At 43.8% G+C, this 19,067-nt stretch overlaps 1 protein-coding gene across 10 annotated transcripts in view; it reads right to left on the bottom strand.

Moving 5' to 3' along the window:
* The window catches only part of LOC137423290 (uncharacterized), a 272,768-nt gene that overhangs the window by 98,964 nt on the left and 154,737 nt on the right, over window positions 1-19,067 (bottom strand). For 6 of the 10 annotated variants that reach the window (XM_068110266.2, XM_078774379.1, XM_078774376.1 and 3 more), the window contains 3 exons: window positions 17,945-18,071; window positions 16,833-16,913; window positions 15,599-15,688 (listed from right to left, as the gene is read on the bottom strand). In XM_068110266.2, the coding sequence (XP_067966367.2) occupies window positions 15,599-15,688; window positions 16,833-16,913; window positions 17,945-18,071 (298 nt within the window). The remainder of the gene's footprint in view (window positions 1-15,598; window positions 15,689-16,832; window positions 16,914-17,944; window positions 18,072-19,067) is intronic. The other 4 variants (XM_078774377.1, XM_078774380.1, XM_078774381.1 and 1 more) reach the window with 1 other exon arrangement.

Below are 19,067 nucleotides of genomic sequence, written 5' to 3' on the forward strand. Positions count from 1 at the left end.
CTCTCTCCTCCCCTCCCCCCCGTTCCCCTCCCCTCCCCTCCCCCCCGTTCCCCTCCCCCCCCGTTCCCCTCCCCCCCCCATTCCCCTCCCCCCCCATTCCCCTCCCCCCCGTTCCCCTCCCCCCCCGTTCCCCTCCCCCCCCATTCCCCTCCCCCCCCATTCCCCTCCCCTCCCCCCCCGTTCCCCTCCCCTTCCTCCTCCCCCCTTCCCCCACCCGGCAATGCCGGGTACTTCCCATGGCCAGCTGTACGTGGGCTGCTCGAGGGTTGGAAAACCAAGCAATCTTTATGTCTTGGCACCAAGTAAGAAAACCAGAAATGTTGTATACCAAGAGGTTTTGAGAAATTGAAAATTGACAAAACGCCATGTAGGAAATGTACTGTGATATTGCTCTAAAATATACATGTTCTTTTCATCATATATTTGTATTATTCTTATTCAACCCGGGCGAAGCCCCCCCTCCCCCCTCTCCCACCCCTCCCCCCTCTCCCACCCCTCCCCCCTCACCCCTCTCCCACCCCTCCCCCCTCCCCCCTCCCTCCACTCCCCCCTCCCTCTCCCCTCCCTCTCCCCTCACCTCCCCCTTCCTCTCCCCCTCCCCTCACCCCCTCTCCCCGTCCACTCCCCCTCCCCCCCCCTCCCCCCGTCCACTCCCCCTCCCCCCTCCTCCTCCCTCCTCTTCTCCCCTCCCCCCCTCTTCTCCCCTCCCCCCTCTTCTCCCCTCCCCCACCCTCTCCTCCCCTCCCCCCCCCCCCACCCTCTCCTCCCCTCCCCCCCCTCCCTCCTCCCCTCCCTTGCCCCTCGCAATGCCGGGTACTTCCCATGGCCAGCTGTACGTGGGCTGCTCGAGGGTTGGAAAACCAAGCAATCTTTATGTCTTGGCACCAAGTAAGAAAACCAGAAATGTTGTACACCAAGAGGTTTTGAGAAATTGAAATTGACAAAACGTCATGTAGGAAATGTACTGTGATATTGCTCTAAAATATACATGTTCTTTTCATCATATATTTGTATTATTCTTATTCAACCCGGGCGAAGCCCCCCCTCCCCCCTCCCCTCACCCCCTCCCTCCCCCTCCCCTCCCCCCTCCCTCCTCACCTCCCCTCTCCTCCTCCCCCCCTCTCCTCCTCCCCCTCCCTCCTCCTCCCCCCTCCCTCCTCTCCTCCTCCCCCCTCCCTCCTCTTCTCCCCTCCCCCCCTATTCTCCCCTCCCCCCCTCTTCTCCCCTCCCCACCCTCTCCTACCCCCCCCCCCCCCGTTCCCCTCCCCTTTCTCCTCCCCCCCCCGCCCGGCAATGCCGGGTACTTCCCATGGCCAGCTGTACGTGGGCTGCTCGAGGGTTGGAAAACCAAGCAATCTATATGTCTTGGCACCAAGTAAGAAAACCAGAAATGTTGTATACCAAGAGGTTTTGAGAAATTGAAAATTGACAAAACGTCATGTAGGAAATGTACTGTGATATTGCTCTAAAATATACATGTTCTTTTCATCATATATTTGTATTATTCTTATTCAACCCGGGTACCTCAGCTAGTATATATATATATATATATATATATATATATATATATATATATATATATATATATATATATATATATATATATATATATATATAGTTGCGGATCTCAGCGCCGGCCTTTTCCCCTTACCAAGGGGGGATTAGTCCCCTTGTCTTTCACTAGCCGACGGGACCCGGGACCGATGACGTCCTCCCCAGACAGCGCGAAATAGGATCGTAGGACTAATCACTAATACCTAATTACTCACGCTGCCCAGAGACGAGGAAATAAGCCCCGCCCGAATCACGGGTGTAGGTGGATACGCCGAGCGGTAGCGAACCCGTGACCGAGCTGTTATCAAGGACTAGATCCGGATCGGAACGGTCCTTAATCGTGCCACGCTTACCCAATGGAGGAAATCACTGAAACGGTCGAATTTGGAAGAAAATGAATATGAATATTAATATGAATGAATGATCGTTTTTTTTTAAGGCCATTTTTCCCCGCTAGAGCGGGGGTTAACCTTGCGGGCCCCATGACAATCATGGTTCCCTGTTTGAGGCAATGTTTTTATGGCCGGATGCCCTTCCTGACGCCAACCCTTGGTCACGCTCTTCCGATGCGCAGGGATACAATGTGCCTATTCTGAAACGGGTACACACCGTGATCATTCATCCCAGCAAGCTGGTACTCAATTTGTCGACCTCGGAAGGATGACAGGCTGAGTCAACCCCCCGGCGTTAATTCAGCGATCGACCGGGATTTGAACCCAGGATCCTAGGATCCCAAGCCGGCACCCTAACCACTAAGCCAACGCCAGGCTATGAATTGGAAGAAAATGAATAACAAGGTTTATTTACACTTTGTACAATAAGAAGAAGAAGAATACACAGTGCAGCCTTAAACAGTCTTAAACTTATCCCAAGACAAACGGGCCCGTCACACTCAGACACACTCACACGGGGTTGCAGACAAACAGGTCGATGGTCCAGGGATGCGTCCAGGCAGCTCGCTCTCCGGTCCCCAACTCGCACGTGTCGTTTGGCGCGCACGGGACTATTACAGGGCGGACGGTAGGGCTGGCTTTGGCGGTTACACTTGCGGCTCAGCCGCGTACGTAATAAGCGAATAGTTCGTAATAGTTCATAATAGTTCAATAAACGCGAACAATGCGCTTCTCAATCAATGGCCTCGAAACTGTCGTGTGCACGCCGGTCCTCTCAATGCAGTTCTCACACGAGTGCTCCGGATCAGTTCTCTCAATACCAGTGCTTCGAGTCCTTCCGCACGAGTCCTTTTCCAGCCAGTCCTCCTCATACAGTCCTGCTGGCAAGTCCTGTTCAAGGGCTTTTTGGCTGGCTTATATAGCCATGCCCAGCGAACCCTCTCGAACTTACTAGACGCTCTGTACCACGCCCGATCAAGCCAGGCCCTCCGAGCCCTGGTTGGCTGTTGCCCTTACCGTCACTGACGCACTGCTTGACGCAGCCACACCTCGACCCTCGCGCTCCTCCCTCTTTTCAGGCCCACCTTGTGGTTACCCGACTAATTTGAGCGAGCAAAGGGCAGCTAATGCTGCTGGCGGCCAAAGTGTAACAAACTTGAGGGATGCCAAATGGGGCATGGGATCGAGTTTGCCCATGATGAAAATGAAGGGTGGCCGCAAAATGAAAAGGACCTAAGCTCATTTCTTTACACAACGCAGATGTCACGAGGGAAATGGCCTACTCTTACACATACTATGACATGACTAATTCTAATGGGCCTACGTGTTGCTTGTGGACTAACTATGGGGGGCAAACCTTTAACCTTTAATGATGTTATATGTACAATCTCAAAACCTCAACTATATATATATAGTTGTACTGGTACATACATACATACATGTACTGGTATATAGCCCGTCAAAAATGATGGGTTGGAACAGTTTATTTGACGGTGCAGCTTGTGTCTTAAGTCTTAAGCCTGGGTCTAGTGTCAGATGTGCTTATATCTTCTTTATTTATTAGACTTTCGACAGACGTAAATGAACACTCGGTTTACTCTGCGCACTTTGCACATCACATTCAGCAAATTTCACCTCCCTATGCCTTGTATTTATTGATATTAAAAAAACCGCTTCTGTACACCGACCTTGAGGCTCGTCTACAATTCCAATGTAAGAGACAAAACTACTCTTTTGGGTCTTCGGAGTCCTCAGGGCCTTTTGGGTCCTCTGGTTCATTTGGGTGCTCAACCTCCTTTGCATCCTTGGGATATTTTGGGTCATTTGTGTCCTCTGGGTCATTTTAATCCTCGGGGGTCTTTTGGGTCCACGGGTCTTTTCGGTCATCTCGGTCTTTGGGGTAATTTGGGTCTTTGGGTTCCACTGGGACCTCAGGGTCTTCAAGGGTTTTTGGGGTCTTTTTGGATTGTTTGGTTCTGTGGGGTCGTTAAGGGTCTTCTGGGTATTTTGGGTTTTCAGGGTCTTTTTGGTCTTCAGGGTCATTTCGGTCTTCTGGGTCATTTCGATTTTTTTCAGTCTTTGGGGTGTTTTGGGTCTTTAGGATATTTTGGGTCTCTGGGGTCTTTGTGGTCTTTTGGGTATTCTGGGCATTTATGGTCTTTAACAGTCTTCAGGGTCTTTGGGGTCCATTGGGTCTTCAGGGTCCTTGGAGTCTGAGTCCTCACAGTCTTTTAGGTCTTTTTTTAACCGGGGGACACATAGTTGTGCTCAAAGATTGCCCATTAAACCCCTTCCACTTAAATCCCTCCGAAAGCACTACTCAAAGCCTTTAAAACCTACCTTTATGAATGCACACAGTAACACACACACACACACAGTAACACACACACACACACACACACACACACACAGTTTTATATGGTAGATTTTTTTTTTTGTTAATGCAAAGACGACAAAAGTACAATGGGATTCTAAAATATATCAGATACTGTACACATTCTTACCAAGAACGGCACTTGGTAGAGAGCATTCCTCCGCCAGGCTGAACAGTTTACGATTTATATCCCATAAATAGGCTGGATCTGAATCCAAACCTGAACCAAAATCTAACCGGCCTGTTTTTCTCACCAAACCACCAAGTTTTGTCAGAACTCGTTCATAAATTTTTGAGATATCATACTACATATCATCATTTTTAGCCCCATCTCTCAATTGTGAAGATCACTAAAAATTATTGTCTCTGGATCCGAATATTCACCAAAATCTAATTAATTCGTCCGTGTCACAAATTCAACCGGTCCAAAATTTTTTGTCTAAATCCGTCCACAACTTTTTTGAGATATCTTGTTCACAAACAGACAGACAGGAGTGAAAACATAACATCTGTCCACCTTTGGTGGCAGAGGTAACAATAAACTTGGATAAAAAAAAGAAGATCTGGACAAGATGATATTATAGAAATACAGATGGAAGATGTTTTCCAAGACTCGGGAAAACATACAAAGTTTTACAATAACCTGGATGGAAACCACCTGGATGTGAGGTAACCACCAGGTTAAGTTCAAAGGTTCTCTTCAAAGGTGCCAGCAAGTTGACATTGGAATTTTGCCGTTGCTGTTTTGTTGTTCGCTGTTTGTCGTTGCCATTGCTGTAGTCTGGAATGTTCTGTTGCTAGATATTAATTACTCTGTGGTTTGGTTGCCATGCAGTAAAATTCTGTATTTTCCTACTAATTACAAGTACATCACAGCATACTGTAATTTTTAGCCAAATATAGCAGATCTGGCTCAAAAGTGGCAGTTTGGTGTTCATGCAACACATGACAATTCCAATAATGTCCCGGGAAGGCTTTTCAGTTTTGTCTGCATCCCCGGTCGTAGTTTCACAGCTGCTCTTCCAGTGAAGCACCCATTGAAAAGCAACAAAACCAAGCATATCCACTGACAAAAGTAATTGAATGACATGTTTTCAATGAAATCGACATATAGTGCCGATAGAAAGTCCCTGGAATTTTGTTACCTGGAATTAAAATGCATTACATCAGACTTTTCCACCTTTATTTACAAGTAAAAAACAAATTCTACAAATTTCAGAAAATTAATTAAAAATACAAAACTAGAATATCTTAGTTGGATAAGTACAAGTGTCCACCCCACTTATAATAGAAATTGTAAATTAGCTCAGGTGTAACCAATCACCTTCAAAATCACATACCAAGGTAATTGCCCTCCACCTGAGTTAAATTGTAGTGATTCGGATTATTTCAGAATAAAATCAGTTGTTCCTGGAAGGTTTCCTCTGTTGGGTCGAGCATTTCACAGCAAAGACGAAACCATGAACACCAAGGAGTTTTCAAGACCTCTGGGATAAAGTTGTGGAAAGGCACACATCAGGGGATGGGTATCAAAACATTGCAACGGCCTTGAATATCCCTTGGAGCACAGTCAGGACAATAATTAATAAGTGGAAGGCGTATGGTACCACCAATACCCTGCCTAGATCAGGCCGTCCCTCCAAACTGGATGACCACGCAAGGAGGAGACTGATCAGAGAGGCCACCAAGAGGCCAAAGGCAACTTTGAAAGAGCTGCAGGCCTTTTTGGCAAAGACTGGTCATTTTGTGCATGTGACAACAATATCCCAAGCACTCCACAAGTCTGGCCTGTACGGTAGGGTGGCAAGAAGGAAGCCATAATTCAAACTAGAGAAATGCAACTATGTCGCCAATATGCCTCCGCATAGTCCCACAACGGGTATATGCCCTCGTTCACTGTCCTAAAAATAAAGTTTGATTGAAATCCCTTCAGCTGTTTTCAAGTATCACATTTTCACCAGCCAGGACAGGCTTCACATCGATCGGTGAAGTGGTTTCAGAGAAGGGATTTTTTTTATATCACTTTCAAGCTATTATGACTGCCACACCAGGTGACATATGACCTTAAAAATGTACATTCTGCATATGTATGGGTAGAGGGCTCACGCTTGTGAAGTTTCGTGTTGATCGTATAAGGTTCGTTTTTCTATCCAAGATGGCTGCCAAACCATATGACCTACGATGTCATCATTTTCAAACTATATGCAACAATGCTTAGTTATTTGTAAAAATTTGCATCAATAGGTCAGCAGTTTCAGAGATATAATTATTTAATATTTTCCTTCAATCCAATATGGCTGCCAAACCATGCGACCTCTGATGTCATAAATTTAATATTTAAATACAAATGGGTCATAGATCATGTGCATGTAGTTTCAGATTTTTAGAAGGAATTTGATTAAAACATTTTTGGCTGGTATACCACTTCACCTATGATGTACTCATTATAATGCTTTTCTTCCCCATTGGGAGTACTTGACAATGTGCCAAGTTTCAAAAAATTTCCATTCAGCGGTTTCCGAGAAATAATTTTTTAATTATTTGCATTTAATCCAAGGTGGCTGCCATACCACGTGAGCAGTGACGTCACAATTATCAGAAAAACATTCTAGATGGGTGTCACTCCTACCCTGAAAGTTTAGTCTCAATTGGACATGTGGTTGATGAGAAAAACGAAGTTTAGCCTATACGTACGGACGGACGGATGACCCGAAAACAATGCCTCCGGCCACCTTTGGGGGTGGAGGCATGAAAAGCCCACAATGAATCCTGTTTGAGGTATGAAAAAAACCACTCAAGATTTTGAAGGCATGTGGCAACAAAAGGTTTTGTGGTCTGACTAAACTAAGACAGAATTTTCTGGCCGAAATGGAAAACATTGCGTTTGGCACAAACCAAACACAACACATCACCAAAAGAACACCATCCCTACTGTGAAGCATGGTGGTTGCAGCATCATGTTATGGGGATGTTTCTCATCAGCAGGGAATGAGACACTTGTCTGGAAAGAAGGGGAAATGGATGTAGCAAAATACAGAAAAATCCAAGAAGAAAACCTGATGTCCTCTGCAAGAAAGCTGAAATTGTGACAGAAGTTCACCTTTCAGAATGACAACTCCCCGAAGCGCACAGCCAAAGCTACACTGGAGTGGCTATGGAACAAAAATATAAATGTCTGATTGGCCCAGTCAGAGCCCCAACGTAAATCCAAATGAAAATCTGTGGCATGACTTGAAGATTGTTGTCCATCAAGAGTCCTTAGGCAAATTTACAGAATTGAGCAGTGTTGTGCAGAGGAATAGGCAAATATTGCCCAATCAAAGTGTGCAAAGTTGGGAGAAAACTATCCCAACATACTCACAGCTGTAATTGCTGTCAAAGGTGCTTCCATCAACTATTAACTCAGTACACCAAGTATCAAGTGTGTGTATATGTGTATATGTGTGTGTGTATATATATATATATATATATATACACACATATATATATATATATATATATATACAGTCACGTGAAAAAGTAAGTACACCCCATGTAAAGTTTTGACTTTTTCAACATATTTCAACATACAGATATTTGATCTTCATTTCAAAAATATTGGTAGATAAAGGTGATATAATATAACAAATATCATGAAACATTTACATTTTGTAGTCCATTGTATAATTTAAATAAACATAAATGCAAATTTCGCATGTGGAAAAAGTAAGTACACCCCTACATTTATCACTACTTCAAATACCTAAAATTAGAATCAGGTGCACCAGCTCAGGTGCAAATGATTAGAACATCGTAAGAGAGGATCTTGGAGGAACCTGCCTTATTTAAACCTCAGACATTTAGTTTGGTTTGCTCTTTGTTGTTGAAGTGTGCGGCGTCACCATGCCGAGATCAAAAGAGCTCTCTGAGGCCTTCAGAAAGAAGGTTATAGATGCCTACCAGTCTGGGAAGGGATTTAAAAAGATCTCAAAACAATTTGAAATCAATCATTCGACTGTCCGGAAGATCATCTACAAGTGGAGAAGATTCCAAACAACGGCCAACTTGTTCAGGCCAGGCCGCCCCAGCAAGTTCAGCCCGAGAGCAGACCGCAAGATGATGAAAGAAGACTCGAAGAACCCCAGAATGTCATCACCGGACCTACAGGTAGCTCTTGCCACTGTTGATGTCAAAGTGCTCGAGTCTACCATTAGAAAGAGGCTGCACAAATTTGATCTACATGGGAGGTGTGCCAGGAGGAAACCTTTGCTGTCCAGAAAGAACATCAGGGCAAGACTAAAGTTTGCCAATGAACACCAAGGCAAAGACCAGCACTTCTGGAACAATGTGCTCTGGACAGATGAGTCAAAGGTAGAGCTATTTGGCCACAGTACCAAAAGACATGTTTGGCGAAAACCAAAGACAGCATTTTACCACAAGAACCTGATACCAACTGTAAAGCATGGTGGTGGAAATATTATGGTTTGGGGCAGCTTTGCTGCATCAGGGCCTGGGCAGCTCACCATCATAGAATCCACTATGAATTCTTCATTGTACCAGAGGGTGCTTGAGGATAATGTGAGGCCATCTGTCGGAAAGTTGAAGCTCAACCGAAGGTAGACCTTGCAACATGACAATGACCCTAAACATACCAGTAAATCCACGAAGGAATGGCTGAAAAGAAAGAAATGGAGGGTTCTGGAATGGCCAAGTCAAAGCCTGGATCTAAATCCCATTGAGATGTTGTGGGGGGATTTGAAACGAGCTGTGCATGCAAGAAACCCCTCAAATATCACACAGCTGAAAGAATTCTGTATGGAGGAATGGGCAAAAATTTCTCCCAATTGATGTCAGAGACTGGTAGACAGTTATAAGAAACGCCTACTTGAGGTTGTTTCTGCCAAAGGGGGCAATACCACCTATTAGAGCCAAGGGTGTACTTACTTTTTCCACATGCGAAATTTGCATTTATGTTTATTTAAATTATACAATGGACTACAAAATGTAAATGTTTCATGATATTTGTTATATTATATCACCTTTATCTATCCATATTGTTGAAATGAAGATCAAATAGCTGAATGTTGAAATATGTTGAAAAAGTCAAAACTTTACATGGGGTGTACCGTATTTTCCGGTGTATCAACCGCGGCTTTTTACCGACGGGAAAACCCTAAAAAAGGGAGTGCGGCTGATACACAGTAACAGAAAAATTTGTGCATTGAAAAACTGCCATATCAACGGGACGTAATCTTTATATTACTTTGAGGTTGCGGGGATACAATGATGAATGACCGTCAATTACGTTACTAAGGTAGGTTCAACGCCGATTACTGCTGCCAGTCAAAATACAAGAAAGTTTGAAGTTTGTAATAAAAGATTTTTCTATGCGTGTTTGTGAAAATGTGTACTTTCACTAGTCCTCTTTGAATGACAGGTCACATAGTGAATAGAGTGTGCTAAATAAAGACAGGATTAAGTCACAAAACAAAAGCGTCAACATGGTAAACAGGATGTTTTGCATGGGACATTATGACGTACCTATTGTTTAACGAACGCCGCGGTAAGGCCACATAAAAATAAAAAGTTGTTGAGCGTCCTTTTTTCTCAAAAGTTCGGGTAGGGAGGGAGGTTTTTATTTTTATTTTTTTTCCTACTTTCCATTGAGTTTTGTTGACATGGAAAAATATGAAATAAAGACTCCTTTCTCCTCAAAATGATTTTATTTCTTCATTCATCGGGTTCCATCCTGTGATCCGTGGCCGTGTCTGCAGCCAACACAAATTTGAGAAATGAGCCAAGAGTCTTTGTCACATCAGAAACTTTGCAAGCTGGTGAAACTTTCATCATGTCAGTTTTACTGGGGCCGGCGAATACTTTGACAAAAGTACCGCGTGTATCGTCAGGCAATGGCTCTCTATCCCCATCATACTTGCCGTCTGAGAACTCTGCATAGAAGTCCGAGATTGTAACATCCAACTCGATATTGCACGCAAACCAGTCCTTCACCGTCTTGGAAGAGCCCTCACGGCTATTGATGCGATCACAATAGGCATTTCAAGCCGATTCTAGCACGAATCAATACAGATTTCAGCGGGAAAAATCTCACACAATAGCCGCCATGAATGGCCAACGTAAAATGGGTGAAGTTGCCGGAGGCACTTGCGACGCTCTGCGCATGCGGTGCAGAACGGCGCCAAATTTGAATGTGAAAAGATCGTTTTTAATGATTTTTTTCAAAATAAAAAATAAAAAACGTTTCGGGTCGGGTGTGTTTCATAGGGTCGGGCGGGGACGATCAACAACTCTTTTTTAAAATCTGGCCTAACCTATTGAAGTCGGCTTTGATGCCGCCGCATGGGCTGGGCGAATGTATAAAACGGAGAGGTCAACGGGGAGTTTCACCATTCGTTCTATCCTGTTCGAGCTATCAAGACCAAGATTCACCATTCGCTTCTATCCTGACCAAGACCAAGCTTCACCATTCGCTTCTATCCTGACCAAGACCACGAGATGGCACCGCGCTCATTCACAGCAGCTTTCAAGCTCCGTGCCTGCAGGTTTGCAGAAGAGTTTAGTAATCGGGCAGTCGGCCGACACTTCGGAATCGACGAGTCCGTCTTTAGACGCTGGCGGACTAACAAGCAGACGCTGGAGACGATGCCGAAGAAGAAGAAGGCAATGAGGGGCAAAGCAGCCCAGTGGCCGGCCTTGGGGGAGAGACTGCTAATGTGGGTGAGAGAGAAGCGAGCCGAGGGACACGCCATCGCGACACGAGCGTTGCGACTCCAGGCCCGACTCATCGCCAGGGAAACAGGGGTCGATGACTTCACGGCCAGTAAGTCTTGGGCGTACAGGTTCATGGGTCGTCATGGCCTTTCCATTCGCCGGCGAACCCACATCGCACAGAGTCTCCCTGATGACATAGCAGAGAAGACTGCTAATTTTCAGAAGTTCGTGATCAAGTTCCGCAAGCAGCACGACTATCCCCTAAGCCGCATCGGCAACGCAGATCAGACGCCGCTGACCTTCGATGTGCCTCGAGGGATCACCATCTCGGCCAAAGGTGACAAGTCGGTGTCCATCACTACAACGGGTCATGAGAAAGATCGCTTTACGGTTATGCTAGCGTGCACCGCTGATGGGGGAAAGCTGCCGCCGTATATCATCTTCAAGAGGAAGACGCTACCAAAGGACAAATTTCCTCCGGGTGTAATCGTTCGTGCCCAGGCCAAGAGGTGGATGGACCAAGCGCTGGTAGATGACTGGCTCCGCGTCGTGTGGGGGAGACGAGTTGGTGGGCTTTCGCGGCGACGGAGCATGCTCGTCCTCGACACCTTCCGTTGTCACAAGACAGAGGAGACCAAGTCAACGCTGAGGGGGCTCAACACTGATCTGGTGATGATCCCGGGTGGCATGACGTCGCTGCTGCAGCCGCTAGACGTTTCAGTCAACAAGCCGTTCAAAGATGGTCTGCGGCGCTGTTGGTCGGAGTGGATGCTGTCGGGGAACAAGACCTTCACCAAGACTGGGAGGATGAGGAAGGTGGACCTCCCGACGATCTGTAGCTGGATACTGAAGGTCTGGGAGGAGTTGCCGGCAGCCATCATCGAGCGGGCCTTCCTCAAGTGCTGCATATCTAATGCCCTTGATGGCACTCAAGATGACATCATCTGGGAGGATGAAGTGGCAGTGACCGACGATGGAGAAGAGGATAACGACGACTATGATCTCGCCTACCCAGACTCGGATGATGATCTTCGTAATGTCTTCCCTGAAGAAACAGATGACGAGGACTTCTTCGGATTTTAGAGCCTAAACCCAACGGCCCTTTTCCGACGATGGAGAAGAGGATAACGACGACGAGGATCTCGCATACCCCGACTCGGATTGGACTGAAGAAATGGATGACGAGGACTTCTTCGGATTTTAGAGACTAAACCCAACGGCCGTTTTCAGGGCCCCACATTGGCAAGAGCCAAAACCCAACGACCCTTTTCAGGGCCCCACATTGGCAAGAAAGAATAATTATAATGTTTTTAAAATTCTCTTTCAACTCATTTCATGTATTTTCACTCTTTCTCTGTCTTCAGTTTCTCTTTCCTTTCATCATATTTCGCTTTCCATTTTATTTATTTATTCTCTTCTTTAAAATTTTTCTGATTTTTTTTTCCCCTCGAAAATCTGTTTGTTTGTTGTTGTTTTTTTGAAGTCGAAAATCGGGGGTGCGGTTGATACACGGGTGCGGTTGATACACCGGAAAATGCGGTACTTACTTTTCCACGTGACTGTGTGTGTGTGTGTGTGTGTGTGTGTGTGTGTGTGTGTGTGTGTGTGTGTATATATACATATATATATATATATATATATATATATATATATATATATATATATATATATATATATATATATATATATATATATATATATATATATATATATATATATATATATTGTTGCGGATTTGAGAATCCTGCACTTTGGTAATTGTTTGTAAATATCACCCTCTGTAAATAATGTAATAATTCCTTGTAAATACCTCCATTAATTGTAAAGGTCAAAGGTCGTCCCTTTAGCTAGTCCATCGCATACACGTAGAAAATCATAGGACCTTCTAAATAGTTATCTCTTTATTCTATGTCAGTATAAGGCTCTGTTTTTCCACTAGTTCATTTGCGTTGCATCAAATGAAATAAGATAGATCCCCTTTTGAAATTCCCCAAAGCCTCCATTTCCAACTGCATTATTGCCAACTGCATTTGCCTCCATTACGGCGTGGTCAGCTCGAAGAAGAAGGGCGTGGCCCGCCCCTCGTCATCATGGGCGGAGCCAGGAAGAGCCCGTGCCCACCAATCGGCACTGTGGAGAGCGACCCGGTAGGCGTGCCCTCTTAACCAGCGGCTTGATCGCGGGAAAAGCAATAAAAGGGTGGCGGAGGGACTGCTTAGAGAGATGAGTGAGGGAGGACGCACTGAGAAGTTCTGTGGAGGGAGGTGCTTGAGATGAGTGAGGGAGGACGCACTGAGAAGTTCTGTGAAGGGAGGCGCATTTTTCATTTGTGGCATCTTGTGGCATTTTTCAGATTCCGGAACCATCAAGGAGGTGCGGCGAGAAGGAGAGACCTGCTGTTTCAAACAAGCTCCTGCCGCGCGCAGCTTGGACGCGCTGCCGCGAAGCAACGCCGCCGTGTGAACCAGATTACGGAGAGCCGGCGGCCGCTCACCTCCAGCCTTGCCATTTGCACGGACCGGAACCGCATCCTTCCAGCCCTGTGGTCCCACCTTCTCATCCTTCCAGCCATCCACCCCTGCAATACTATCCATTCGTGTACGTGAGTTTGTCTTGTTTGTTCTGTCCTGGGTATAAGTTAAGCTTATTTTAAGAATTGCTCTGTGTCCTTCTGCTCCTTCCATTTCCCTGTATATTATTTTTATTTCTTCTCTTCTCCTTGATTTTGGTTTGTGTAAATAATTAATAAATATCTGTTCTTCCTACCTTCGTCTTCTTCTTCATGCTCATCCGATCGTTTTAGAGATTTCCCCATTGAGTTCCTGTGGTGCGGTTTCGGCCAACGTTTATAATCGGGTTAGTCTTTGTTAAATGGCTCGAACTCCGGGTTGCTAAAAACCGCTCGGCAACTAGTCTATCTAAAACCGTGGTTCGAGCGGGAGTCTCTTCCCTGCTTCACGGTCAGGAGTGGCACTCAGGTCCTTGGGACTTTTCATTGACCAATTACCCTGGCTTCTCCCGACCGGAAGGAGCGTTGGGATTTCCAGGACTCACGTCGGTCAGTATCAGACAAGGGGCTAACCCCCCTTGGTAAGGGGAAAAGGCCGACGACTGAGATCCGTAACAATATATATATATATATATATATATATATATATATATATATATATATATATATATATATACATACACACATATATATACACACACACACACACACACACACACACACACACACACACACACACACACACACACACACACACACACACACACACACACACACGCGCACACACAGTTCCGCTAATCGTGGGTTGCACCTATATACAAGACCCTTTGGGTTTAGAATCCTGTGTATGCATGGATGGGCAACTTGCTAGTTGTAATTCTAAAGGGTCTCATTCGTTTCTCGGCTTTGCCTATTTCATATTAAAAATGCCAAACTGAACTGCTTCCTTCGGACATGGCTGCGATTTTTTGAAGTGGGCTGCACCTGTCCTCCATCATCAGTCTTTACAAGAGTGTTTTGGCTAATTCACGCCTTCTACGAGATATCTTATATAATTGTGCTAGATATCAGAAAATACAAAGCAACGCGGTCCCAGCGTCCTGCTATTAAAGATGCCTATGCATCAAGATAACCATCATGCTCTCAGTCAATACACACTATAATACAACACTTACCGATCACAAAGAATAAAAAAAAAACAATTATGCATACAGTATTTAAAAGAATTTATCACACGAGTTCCCTTGCAAGTAACTTCGACGCAAGAGGCCATTAGCCCGTCAAAGCCTGCGCTAGTATTACCAATTTGTGGTTTATCCATGCTCTCGCCTTTTAAATGCTGTAGCAGCACATACCATTTTAAAAGTCATTGGTGTGATTAGGTTGGGGTTCAGACGCCCTCATGTCGTACAGCGCTGACACTAACCATTCCACCACCGAGGCTTGCACATTCTACATTATTCACTCTGCAAACTTGTAGAATACAAAATTAAAACTTTTTGTACTAAGCAGGGCAATGGCAAAGATGTTTGACAGATAACTGGTTGGGTAAGTGCTTGCAAGTTTAATGCGTTTTCACCCTTCGTTGGAGCAAAAGCATACATTATCCTACCTGTAAAAATGATGCAGAATGACACTAGCCTTCATGATCAAGACCAGTGAAATAACCTATTTAGAAAAAACATGAAATAATCCATTCAGTAAAAAGTGATTTGATTTAATTATTTTAAATGACCATGTTTTCCATTTTTGAATCACCATGTTTGACCATCACCATGTTTGAATCTTTTGCAAATTATGCTCAAACAGTTGATCAAATTAAGAGGTGCAACTTTCTCTGTGCCTCAGTTCTTGGGAAATTGCAAGTGTTGTTTCCACAAGAGCTTTTTGGCTGTTATGGCTCTACAAATGAACTTCAACAAAAGTAGAAAATCCAAAATCAGGACGGAGTTAGGAAAAAATAATGACAATGCTGTTCAGAAAGTGAGAGAAAGTTCAAGCAACAAGCACCAAAACATTGCACATAAAAGCCTCAAAGGTATAAGGGGTTGCTTGCTATACCTGCCATGCTACATGGAAATGTGGGTCTGCACTGAGCCTTGTGCCAGTATGACCAATGTCAGCATCTCCCATTGCATTCAATAGCTTCTCCTGCCATTGAGTCAAAAAGAAGAGTAAAAGGAGAAAAGTGCAGCAGATAGCTAAAGAGGAAGCACAATGCAGAGAAGACGTCAACATCACTGCGTCAGGAGTAATTGTATATCACTTTACTAATAGTCTGGCAAACACATGCATTATATCCATTCATCTTGGTGTTCTGTCCAAGGGCAGGTTCAGTACTGCCGAAGCAGTTTCTTGGCAAGGGTTATGTTGGGTGGTTTGCCGTTGCCTTCCCAGCAATAGTCAGGGCAGGAATTTGTTATTTGTTCATGGTGTCAGCGATAGCTCACATACTCTGCGGAGGACACCGTAGGATCTTTAACGTCCACCAACTATGAAGCGGGCAGACGGGACGCCCAGTTTAATGTCCTTCCGATGGACTGCACACACATTGATGCCTCACCCTGCGAAACACTGCGATGACAGTTTATAGCTGTGTCGGGATCCAAACCCACCCCAGACTGCTTAGAGGTGGTTGTGCATACCTCTAGAGATAGACCATCCTGCCAGCACAATGCGTTCTATACCAATTAGAATTCCCAGCAAATAATTGTGACCATTTGTGTGTGTTCTTGTTGCTTATATTGAAGGGCATTAGGAATTATTTTTGTCATAAAAATGTAGAAAAACTTAAATTAATCATCATAATTAGGAATTTTTCAGTTATTACCCCTTTGCAACAATGCATTTACCATTATTTGATCAAAAAGCGAAGCAAATGATAGTTCAATAGATTTTTTTTCTCTGCTACGTTGATCAGTGGGTGCTTTATGACATCACTTGGAAAAAAAGGTTTGGCAGGAATGAAAACCTAGCACAACTTGTTTTGTTTTGTGTCAATCTAATCAGGGTGGAGTGCTGCATTAATGAATAAGGCAGTACAGTCCAGGATGAGGCATCACAATACACTTTTTCCCTAAACAGCGCATTTAAGCAAAACGAAATCAAATGGATGAGAGTGAAATGGCCTGGTCCAAGCAAATTTAGCACAATATAGACAAACACTTCAGAGAAGGATTAAAAAATGTTTCTACAATTTTCTGTCTGGGTCTGGACAAGAAGGCAGTCCAAATAAATAAATAAATAAAACGATATCATGACAAACTCTCATTAGATAAGAGCATTCGATTCTCACCTGCAAACATTGAGCAAATGCTGTTGGGTTCTTTTCAGCAGCATTGGGAGCAAGATTTCCCATCGGCACTGCAGCCATGTCCTGCCATCACATAAATGTCATTTCTTTCTAAGATTAAGCACCTTGTTGGTACCCAATAAAAAAATTAACTTACAAGATGAAGCAGCCTCATGTGATAGTAAAAAGTGTAACCTTCATTGATGGGAAGCTACCTGGGATGCAGTAAATTTGCTAAAAAGAAAAACTCATCTGTAATTGCATAATTTAGCAAAGGAAATTGAATTGCAAGAAAAACATTTTAAGAAAAAAAAGCCGTCACTGCAAAATCTAAGAGGTTTTTTTATTTTTATTTTTTACTTTTTTTGAACAACATCACGTGGCAAGCATATCTTGCCATTTTGATGGGTTGAAGTGATTAAATGCAATATTATGTTTGAGAGTCTATTTGCCTAGAGCTGCAATAACAGATGGAATGGGGGTGGGGGTGGGGGGGGGGGGTGACATGGGAGAGTGGGAAGAGGTTAAAGTTTGACATTCATTTAATGTGGATACAAAGCAAGGATATAAATAGAGGATGCATTAAAGTGACAGCAATGTAAGCAAACTACAATTCCCGAGTTTGCTGGGACCATTTGGCTCATATTTTAACTGCATTATATAAAGTTGGGAAACTCCTCTCACAATCCACTTCAAAGTCTGGCTATCTTTATGTCAATCTATATCATCAAGTACCCTATGTTGTGCTGTGCTTACCTCTCATATCATGCGTTAGTATTGCTCTCTATTTGTACTGCCCTTCCCCATTACGTATGTATGCATGTATGCATGTATGCACCTGACCCACCCCAGCTGTTTCTCCCTCCCCACTCTCTCACTACTAAATTTATGCCATCATATCTCTTCCTGTATTGATTATTTCTTCCTGAAACGGTTTCATCATTTGTCTTGTCGTTGTCTGAAAGGAGACATTTGTTTGTATATTCATGCTATTTCTGCCTTCATTTCCTGCACTACAAATGTCTCTGGTTAACAACAGACTAGGATTGTTCAATAATAACAAAAGGCATTGCATTCCACAGAATAAATAAAAAAAATAGTGGTTCTAGGCCTACCATGGTAGTATTGAGAGGAGATAATCCAAGAAGGTCCAGTTTATTATTTCCAACATCGTGTCCGAATGATTGAGCTGCCATCCGAGTTGGCGCTTTAGTCACGACACCACAGGAGCTTGGCACCTCCCTACCAACACAATTAAGCATTAATGTCACAAAGTAACAAGCTTAACTTCCACAGTTCAATATTGAAGCCAGGTCTTTTCAAAATCTGTGTACTCATGTCAGTGAACCAAACAAGCTTTCACCACTGAGATTATGAACTCATGCAAAGCAATAAAATAAGTCACAAGTCATAACAAAGTGCCCTTTTCGAGAAAACAGAGTATACTTACCAAATCAAATCCATGCTCTTGTCCTTTATGTTTAATAAAAGTGTAAATTCAATCTTTTTAAAAAATTGAACGAAAATAATGTATGCACACAAGTATAAATAATATCTGTAATAATAAGGGGAAAAATACCCATCATCAGGAAAAACACCTTTTCTGAAGTTCATGAAATACACTACTCACAATAACTTAGGGATATTGTGGAAGTGAGTTAATTTTTTTTATAGGGGTTAGGGTTAGGGTATTGAAATCAAGAATGCTGTGTTTTTTCCACACTCATTAATAACCAAAGAATTAGGACCAACAACTTTTTTCAACATAATTAATACACAAAATCAACCACACCGAAGAACCTGCCAATATCCCTAACTTATTGTGAGTAGTGTATACTAGCAACAGAAAAAAAGCTTGTGGCACCATAAAGAGACAAAAAACAAGCCCAATCTATGGTGAGCTATGCAAAACTTTCCCCAGCGAAACAAATTCAATATTTTGAGTGCAAAACTGACAATATTTTTTGCTATAACCGAGAATATAAAATAATCTTTGCAGTTCCAAAAATGAAGTAAGAATTAATTAGAACATCTATGTCACGCAAAACCTTGCACCCCATACGGTTGTTTTTTTTGTCTATTTACTTCACCGAGAAACCTTCTCAGTCTTAACAGTTAATGACTATTATGCTGTCAGAGGACATTCCTAGCAAACTCCCTAAATACTCCACACTCTATTGGGAACTAATTCTCGAACAGCTCGGTGGAACCAGGTTATCTGCTAGTCTTACATTAATT

This window comes from Myxine glutinosa, chromosome 3 (assembly GCF_964187855.1).
Source record: "Myxine glutinosa chromosome 3, kmMyxGlut1.1, whole genome shotgun sequence".
Classification (NCBI taxonomy): domain Eukaryota; kingdom Metazoa; phylum Chordata; class Myxini; order Myxiniformes; family Myxinidae; genus Myxine; species Myxine glutinosa.